Here is a 9,566-nt window from a genome sequence, read left to right as displayed (position 1 = left end):
CACCAGAGAAGATCCATGATCCAAAGAGACTGAGGGCGAACTCAAGTGATGCTAACCCGCAGGTTGATGCATCGGCGACACCCCTTGTGGGTGATCGCCGGGAGCAATGAGGATCATTAGCTGGAACTGTCGGGGCATATTAGGCGCCCCGACAGTTCTGTCGCTTCTGGATATCCACAGGCGGCATAAACCCGATGTGTTTTTTCTATCTGAAACACACTTGGATGATGAAAAGGCAGAAGCGTTAAGGAGGAGGCTTGGTATGGACGAAAAAATAGTTGTACCAAGTCCGGATGGAAGAAGGGGTGGGCTCTTGATGGTTTGGAAGAAGGAGGTTAGGATCTACTCCCAAACCACCACTCTTACAGGAATTGATGTGAATGTCCATGAGACAAATGGGAACATATGGGGGCTAACAGGAATTTATGGAGAACCTAGCTGGGAGCACAAGGATCGTACCTATAGGTACATACGAGATCTACACACACACTCAAGGCTCCCATGGGTTACCATTGGTGACTTTAATGAAATTTTACTGTCTTCTGAAAAGGAGGGAGGGGTACCATGACACCACTCCCGACTAGTTGCATTCCAAGATGCTCTTTGCGACTGCTCCTTGGAGGACATGGGGTATGTTGGAGATAAGTTCACTTGGTTTAGGGGTGGACTGAAGGAACGCTTGGACAGGGCTGTTACAAACGTTGAATGGATGGGTATGCATCCGTATGCAGGTTTGTGTAACTTGGAGATGGGGAAATCTGACCATAGACCCATCTTGCTAGACACTGAATATCTCTCTGGAGTCGTGGAGAACAGGCCCAAGTTCAAGCACCAGTTTGAGGCCAGATGGCTAGAAGAGGAAACTGTCGAAGAAGTTGTAAGGACAGCTTGGCAAAAGGCTGTGCAGCAAGGCTTGCACCCATCTGTGAAAGGAAAAATTGACTCAGTCCATTGTGACTTGCATGATTGGGATAGAAAGACTTTGAAAGGGCCTAGAGCCCGACTTAACAAAGCTCAGAAGGAGTTGGAGGCACTCATGCAGGCACCATATACGGAGGAGGGTAGGGCGAAGCAGAAAGAACTCTCGGTCCTCATTGAAAATCTACTGGACCAGGAAGAAATCTTCTGGGCCCAGCGTGGTAGGGTTCGATGACTTTGGAAAGGCGATCGTAATACAAATTATTTTAACCAATTTGCTTCAGCAAGGAGGAGAAGGAATATGATAAAAAAAACTCTGTAATAATAATAATGGGTGGACCGAGGGGAATGATAACCTCAGTCCACTGATTCGTGATTATTTTGATGGTCTCTTTCATTCTAATGGTGTGGTTTGTGATCAACAATTGATGCAGACTGTTAAAACACGTGTAACGCCTGAGATGAACAGCATGTTAACAGCTCCATACACCCGAGATGAGGTCAAAAAAGCACTATTTCAAATTGGAGACATGAAGGCACCGGGGCCGGACAGTTTACATGCAGTCTTTTACAAGAGGTTTTGGCACATTTTGGGGGAGGAGCTCACTGATGAGGTTCTCGAAGCAGTACAGATGAGGAAAGTACCAGTAGGGTGGAATCACACAAATATTGTGTTAATACCAAAGGTAGATAGCCCAGAGGTAATAACACAGTTCAGGCCAATCAGTTTATGCAATGTGGTATATAAAATCATCTCTAAAATGCATGCGAACAGGTTAAAGAAAGTTCTTCCCGAGATCATATCCCCCACACAGAGTGCGTTTGTGCCTGGTAGACTCATAACAGATAATGTGCTTATTGCGTATGAATGCTTTCATGCAATAAAGAAAAAAACTCATGGCTCTAATGGGTATTGTGCAGTCAAGTTAGACATGATGAAAGCATATGAACTTGTGGAGTGGAGTTTCTTGGAGCAAATGATGTTAAAACTCGGCTTTGATCCGGGTTGGATTGAGATGATAATGGAGTGTGTTTCCTCAGTAAGCTATAAGATAAGGTTTAATGGTGCAGAAACGGATGAGATAATACCTACTAGAGGATTAAGGCAAGGCGACCCCTTGTCCCCTTATTTATTTCTGCTTTGTTCTGAAGGATTATCGAGCATGTTGGCCCATGAGGAAGAGGTGGGTGGCTTGGAAGGTATCAAAGTATGTCGTAATGCACCATCCATCTCCCACTTGCTTTTCGCAGACGATTCTCTCATTCTTATGAAGGCCAATACACAGAATGCAAATGCTTTGAGGAGGGTTTTAGATGTATATTGTGCAAGCTCTGGACAGCTTGTCAGTACGGCAAAATCAAGTGTTTTTTTCCAGCCCCAATACAAATGTTGCCGTCAGGGAAGATGTATGCAGGACCCTTGACATTTTAACAGAAGCACTATCTGACAAATACCTTGGTCTTCCTACAATTGTAGGTGTGGACAGAAGTGATTGTTTTCAGCACTTGATTGACCGGATTTGTCACAGAATTAAAGGGTGGAAGGAGAAAATACTTTCTGCACAAGGAAAGGAAATTTTGTTGAAAGCAGTGGCCCAATCAATCCCCTCATATGCTATGTCAGTTTTTAAATTGCCAAAAGGAATTTGTAAGGCAATAACAGATGAAATGGCAGGGTTTTGGTGGGGAGATGGTGAGGAGAAGAAACGGATGCATTGGTTTGCATGGTGGAAATTGTGCATGCCAAAGAGGAAAGGAGGACTGGGGTTTAGAGACCTTCACAGTTTTAATCTTGCTTTATTAGCAAAACAGTGTTGGCGTCTGATCCAGAATCCAGAATCTTTGTGTGCTCGAGTTCTCAGTGCTAAATACTATCCAGATGGAAACATATTGAATGCAGGGCCGAAGAAGGGATCCTCCTTTACGTGGCAGAGTATCGTTGCTGGGATTCAAACGTTCAAACGAGGATGTATTTGGAGAGTGGGTACGGGATCACATATAAACATTTCGCAAGATCCTTGGGTTCCAACAAGTGAGTCCCGGAAAATGATAACACCGCGGGGATCCACTATGTTGACAACAATGGAAGAGTTAATTGATCCACATACAGGTCAGTGGGATGAGGTGTTGGTTCGCGATGTCTTTTGGCCGGTCGATGTGTACAGAATCCTACAAATCCTACTGAGAGTGCATATCATGGATGACTTTGTTTCATGGCATTATAACCGGAATGGAAACTTCACAGTTAGATCGGCTTATCACATAGAATTTAAACATCAATTTGGGCATCAGATGGATCTGTCTTATCCACAACGGAGCCGAGAACAGGATATATGGAAGCATGTTTGGGCTCTTCGAGTACCTGGGAAGATCAAGCACTTTGTGTGGAAAGTTATCCGAGGAGTGCTACCATGTTTTGGAACCCTTGCAGGGCGTCATATACCAGTATCCGGGCGGTGTCTGGTCTGCCGGATTGGTTATGAAGACACGCAACATTGTTTATTCCAATGTCCTCGAGCCTTGGAGATCTGGGAGAAACTCGGCTTAAAAACTGAGATTCAAAACGCAGCTCTACAGGACAGATCGGGTTCATTCACGATGAGCACTCTAATGTATAAAGATGAAAGCACAGAGGGCGTACCGATGGCAGAGCTAATGGCAGTGGCTAGCTGGTACATATGGTGGCAGAGGAGACAGAAAGTAAAGGAGATACACATCCCACCACCAGATCGGACAGCTGTTTCAATCCGAGTCCTGGCCACGAACTTTTACCGTTCACTCGCAGTGAATCAGCCCATAAGAAAGCGTGATCACATGTGGCAGAAACCGGGAAGGGGAGTAGTGAAGATAAACGTGGATGCGTCCTTTTGTTATGAGAATATGAATGGAGGAACGGGGGCTATTGCGCGGGATGAGCGCGGTGAGTTCATTGCTGCAGCTAGCTGGTTTATACCGCATGTGACAACAGCAGAATCTGCGGAGATAATGGCCATCCGTAATGGCTTCTATCTTGCCTCTAAGATCGGTTGCAATACTTTCCAGATAGAATCTGATTGCTATAATGCGGTCCAAGCGTTTAGTATGGAAGAATAGTTGGGACAAGATTCAGCTATTGTATTTGAAGGAAAAAAGTTGGGATTAGATGTTGCTCATTATGAAATCATTGCTTGCCTACGGGAAGCAAATGAAGTAGCTGATTGTATAGCTAAATACTCCCTCTCTAGTAGACTCTCGGAGTTTTGGGATAGCTCAATCTCGGACTTTATTTCTCAACTTGTTGTAAACCACCTCGCTATCATTTGAGAAATAAAGTTATTTACGTAAAAAAAAACAGGCGCGGGTGGGGTGAGTGGCGCCCGGCGCACCGCACAGCAGCACAGGCCATGCGGCACGTTTCCCCACCTTCGGTTCACCCACACGCCCCACACGGCGGCACGCACACTCCTTGACGGCCGCACTGTAGCGCATTGATGAACACTCTGCAGCCCGGTCCGCATTGAAGAGGCCTCGCCCACCTACCTGCCTTTTTCATCGCGTGGAGAGGGAGTTCGCTTGCTGTTGCTGCCTTCCTTCCTTCCTTCCTCCCTGCCTGCAGAGTGGCAGTGGAGAGAGAGAGGAGCGCAACAGAAAGAACGCGCACCCACTCCTCCCACTCCTCGCGGGCCGGCAACCCGCCTCCTCGCTCCCTCCGCCTCGGATTCTCCGGCCGCCCGCCGCATTCCCCCGCCGGCCCAGCGTACGTCGGCGCCTCCCCCTCCCTCCCTCCCTCCCTCCTTCCTCTCTCTCTCTCCGTCCGTGACCGCGCGTGCTAGTCGGAGGTCCACCGTACCTGATGCATGGCTTGGGATTCAGGGAGCCTGATTGGGTGACATGTGGTGGCTTATTTTTGGCCATTTTGTTGCCCACGTTAGCGATTTAGGGGCAGCACTATTTTGTGCCTCATATGATTAAACTTGGTGTGCTTAAAATTGGCAGCACTAGTTTATTCAGAAAAGGCAAGGCTTTAGGTTGGTTGGACTTCAGTACTTTACCGATGCAGCTTGGGTCTTGAAACACTTACGTATTAGTGTAACCACTTCTCTTTAGTATTTCCCTTGATTCTGCTTGTTCACATCACTGTGTGGGAAATTATGTGCTTTGGAACATGGACGTATGGTATGGGCATTTATTGATAAACATGCAGTGTACATGCCTTCGCTAGTCAATATCTAACGCTTGTAATTTGCCTTATATGGATGATGGGGTATCAATTAATTGACTGCTGCCGTTATTTCTATGAGTTTGGTTTCTTACCTCCTGCAGAAATATATTTGTGATATGTCAGCACCATTGTTTACTTGCTTGATTTACACATAATATGGCATTATTACCGAGCCGTCCAAACGGTTAGGTTGTGTGATGCTAACCTATGAAAAGCATCCAGGGAACTCATTGTGTTTTGATACTACATTTGCTTCGCCTGATACTGTGCCTCAGAATTTTTTTAGTGTAATGTGGTGTTCTCCGTCAATATAAATGTGCAATATCTTGCATGCCACTGCATAACTGCATCTTACAAATAGTCTTTGGATAATAGTCATTCTAATTTTGTTGAATTCACTTATTGAGTGCAGCGATGATTATGAGGTAATGTAGTCCTACCAAAGGCATACTTGTAGTTGTAGTTAGTACAGCCTTACAGGTATATTTAATATGATAGAATTGGTCGCGTTTCTGTCTTATGTTTTTGACGGCGGTAAATAGTGGAGTTGTGAAATGTACTGATTTCTTGCAACTACGATATGATATAATTGATTGTGCTGCATGTTTTTTTTTTACCTGGAACAATGTGTGATAACTGTACTCAAACCATGTTTTTGTTTATTGAACCTTTTGGCCATTGTTACAGGAAAAGAGAGTTATCCCATGAGGAATTTTCGAGGTCATAACCCTGAGAAAGGGATGGTTCATCCTCGCAAGCGTTCAAGAAAGAGGCTTATTACCAGTGACAGTGATGATGATGATGACTATACTGACAAGGATTACTCAATTGAAGAAGACACATCAAAGCAGCTTGTCCTTTATGATCCGCAGACCACACGTCGCCAGCGGAGGGAATTCCAGTTAGATGAGCCCATATATGACTCTACTCCACTGCAGCAAATACCCCCGAAGACAAAGTATGGTGGACACTCCAGAGTTTTACCATCTATTGGGCACTATACTGTACAGTGCGCTCAGTGCTTCAAATGGAGGGTCGTTCCAACAAAGGAGAAATATGAAGAGCTGCGTGAGACTATTTCCGAGGAACTTTTTGTGTGTGCAAGGGCTCGTGAATGGAACCGTGTTTTATCATGTGATGACCCAGAAGATATGTCACAAGATGGAAGTAGGGTGTGGGCAATTGACAAGCCAAACATTGCCCAAACTCCTGTTGGCTGGAATAGGGAGGTCAGAATCAGGGGGGAGGGTTGCAGCAAGTTTGCAGATGTGTATGCCACTGTTCCTTTTCCTGCATTTGCACTAATACCTGTGATTTGTTATTAATAAGTCTTTTGGTCATTTCCATGTTCAGTCCTTCCACTGTTTTTTTTTTGTATTTTGTTTTTTGAGAAACTAGTCCTTCTACTGTACTTGATAGCTTTTGCACCGTATCGTTCATGGAATGTTTTATCTGGTTCTTGATTAGTCTCTTAGCTTAGCTACAACTGGTAAAGACTAGCATGCCCTTTTGTGGTTTATTCCTGTTAACTTGGTTCATGAAACTACACAGTTACTGTACTCCACGCCTCGTTTCAAGGAATACTTCATGCTTCTTAATAGCATAAAATATTTGCCTCTTATAATATGTCAGTTTGACAGCCATTGTTTCCCCGAAAAGGAGGATAACCCTGCCTGCTGTTGAGCAACCATTTATATGTTTTATTAGTTTTGGTGATGCCAATTTAAATCTCTAGTAATCATGAAATCTGTTCTCCAAAGTTGTTTGCTTGTGGTATTCCAACACGCAACATACTTTATCATAGCAATATTTGAGTTATTTTGCTTCTCTCAGGTATTACACTTCTCCGGCTGGGACAACGTTGAGGTCAATGGTTGAAATTGAGAGGTTAGCTGATGAATTCATATTCTGTTTTACCTACTGTTTGTTACTTACGGCACCCAATGGATCTAGCACGACATACCCAAATTATGGAAAGTTCTTCCCAGAAGCGACACAATCACCGTTTTGATGTTTCAGGTACTTGGCAGAGAATCCATTCTACGTTCGACAAGGGGTTTATTTAGGCCAGTTCTCGTTTGCTACCCCAAAGCCTCTGCAAGAAGATTATGTCAGGAAGCGTAAATATTCAGCAACAACTCGTGAATTACCGGACATTCTTGAGCCAGTTGAAGGTGTGTGAATTCAGTCTAAGATTTGCTGTACCGTTAGTCCTTTCTGCTATACATTTTCAGTAATATTTTCTTACCAGTCCCTTCAGCTGCCAGATAGTGCATACTTCAAATCAAGTATGATTGTGGAAATGGTAACCGTGACAAATGCCTTTTGGAAACATGTGTGTTACTAATATGCGTCTTCCAAGGAAAATTGTTAAATGAGCATGGAGCAATGAACGAGTGCATGAGTTGCACTTATTTTGTTCTACATACGTCATTCTTGGTCTTCGTACCATCTATAATGTTTGTTGCTGACTTGGCAATGTGATGCATACATATTCTTTTCCCAATCATGCTTGCTGTTTCCTGACATAATTCTGTATGTGTGGCTATTCTTTGTTTCAGTGAATCCACTGTGCTGGGCAGCACCTCCTACTCGCAGAGAGCTGCTTCAGATGGGGGCTTCAGCTTCGAACCCCGTCGACCTCGACAACGAGCCTGAGGTGTTTGAAGCAGCACCTGTGCACACCAACAGGAGAAATCTGAATCAAGCAGTGCCGTCATGGAGCGGGCGCAAGAAGAGAGCGGCGTCGTCTGAAGAGCCCAAGAAGAGAACCATGCAGCAAGCTTCGGCGTCGATCCGTCCACCGTCTCCACCCAGCTGGCCACGCCGCGGCCAGCCTCAGCGGTTCCCCAGCGACGTCGAGCACGTGCTGCTGTGAGCCCGGAGGCGGCGGCTTCCTCCGGGTCTTCCTGTGGGTTTGGTTTCATTTTGTCCTCGGCGAACGTCGAATCGAGGAGTCACGATGGACGTGGTTGATCAGATCGGATCGGATGCCCGAAGCATCGAGTTTTGGTGTTGTGAATATGATGCCCAAGGCAATGGCTTAGGCCGTAGTATCCCCCAGATATAGGTTCGGTAGCTGGTTTGAGACTTGTTAGGACGTGTTGCTTGTACTGCATATATATATGTATGCTCCTATGGTATGGTATGGTATGGTATGGTGGGACTAGGTGTGCCTTGACTGAGTAATGTTGGAGCAGGCCCTAATTATGTGATCCCTTTGTTATCTTAACTTGGGAGTCAAGTCATTTCTCATCCCCTAAGGCATTTCTCCACTCCAATATCGGCGGCGCGAATGCAGATGAGGCCTCCGGGCAAGAAGCAAGAGAAGAGGAGACTAAAAGAAAGGAGAAGATGAAGATGATCACAACAAGGAAATGGAGGCTAAGAGAAAACAAGAAAGGGCACCTGGATGGATGGAGCTCAAGGAGCTTGAGGAGCGCAAGGTTGCCATTGAGCAGGAGAAGTTCAGGGTCATGGGAGAGGATGTGATGACCAAGAAAATGGAGCAATATCAAAATATCGTGTTCGCGGGTACCAGTGCCTCTGTTTTCAAATAAGAGGCAAAAGATTTGCTTCATCGATTAACTAAGAGAGAAAAGTTGATGAGAAACAATGCAAATTTGACCACATGCGGACTACTCACGGAGTATGACTCTCCATCCCGTGTACACAAACCACCAAACTCTCCCAACACGCTACAACTTCAAATTCCTGACACATAGATCAGACCATCGCAAAAGTTACGCCCATCGTAAACACCTCGACACACGACATCAAATGCCACTAATCGACGGTGGCAACAAAAACCATGAAACACAGACCATGAGACTGTAAACCACATGTTAAGCCGCCGCATACGCTTTCCCTATATCATCACTCTTCTTGGCTTCTTGCTTTTGCTTCGGAAAGATTTGACTGGATGATGAGGCAGATGCCGTGTGCGGCGGAGGCAAACTAAGCTATGATGGTGAGAGAAAGCACAAAATAAAAAGATGGATTTACCGTTGAATCAAAATCCAACAATTTTAAACATCACCCATGACAAAAACGGGCAACTAAGTTTCTAGCTCTCAAAGAATAAAAGTAAAACTGTGCAATTTACAAAAAATTTCCCTGCAAAATACAGTTTGTGTTTCGTGGTATTGCATAAGCAGGGTTGAACAATCTAAAACTGTGCAACTCACAATTTTTTTCTCCGAAAAATATAGTTTGTGTTTCGTGGTATTGCATAAGCAGGGTCGAACAATCTGGTGTCCATTGCGGGGGTGAGTCCCACAGGGAGGGGGCTGGGGGTGGGGGGGAATGTGGTTAGGGGTCCACCCGCCCGCAGCAACAACTCATTTGAGGTTTGAAGGATGATTTCCGGCTTCCCTCTCTTTTCTTCTGATCGAACTCACCCGCGGGGGAATGATGGGCCGCCCGGCGTCCGCGTGTGGCTCAGCCG

The 9,566-nt window shown here is 45.3% G+C and overlaps 1 protein-coding gene across 1 annotated transcript; it reads left to right on the top strand.

The window, feature by feature from the left end:
- Positions 1 to 625: 625 nt before the first annotated feature.
- LOC123171240 (uncharacterized) lies at positions 626 to 8,298 on the top strand. Its single transcript, XM_044588828.1, has 7 exons — positions 626 to 1,144; positions 1,353 to 1,495; positions 4,404 to 4,654; positions 5,807 to 6,389; positions 6,953 to 7,006; positions 7,139 to 7,293; positions 7,681 to 8,298. The coding sequence occupies exons 1-7, from the start codon at positions 626 to 628 to the stop codon at positions 7,995 to 7,997; spliced, it is 2,022 nt and encodes a 673-aa protein (XP_044444763.1). The 3' UTR covers positions 7,998 to 8,298.
- Positions 8,299 to 9,566: the final 1,268 nt, after the last annotated feature.

This window comes from Triticum aestivum, chromosome 7D, assembly GCF_018294505.1.
Source record: "Triticum aestivum cultivar Chinese Spring chromosome 7D, IWGSC CS RefSeq v2.1, whole genome shotgun sequence".
Taxonomy (NCBI): Eukaryota; Viridiplantae; Streptophyta; class Magnoliopsida; order Poales; family Poaceae; genus Triticum; species Triticum aestivum.
This window is presented reverse-complemented; position numbering and strand designations above follow the sequence as displayed.

Coding starts and splice junctions, on each gene's coding strand:
- LOC123171240 (XM_044588828.1), top strand. CDS start 626: ATGGGGTATGTTGGAGATAAGTTCACTTGGTTTAGGGGTGGACTGAAG. Junction 1,145..1,352: donor TCTGGGCCCAGCGTGGTAGG/GTTCGATGACTT, acceptor CAATTGATGCAG/ACTGTTAAAACACGTGTAAC. Junction 6,390..6,952: donor TGCAGCAAGTTTGCAGATGT/GTATGCCACTGT, acceptor TGCTTCTCTCAG/GTATTACACTTCTCCGGCTG.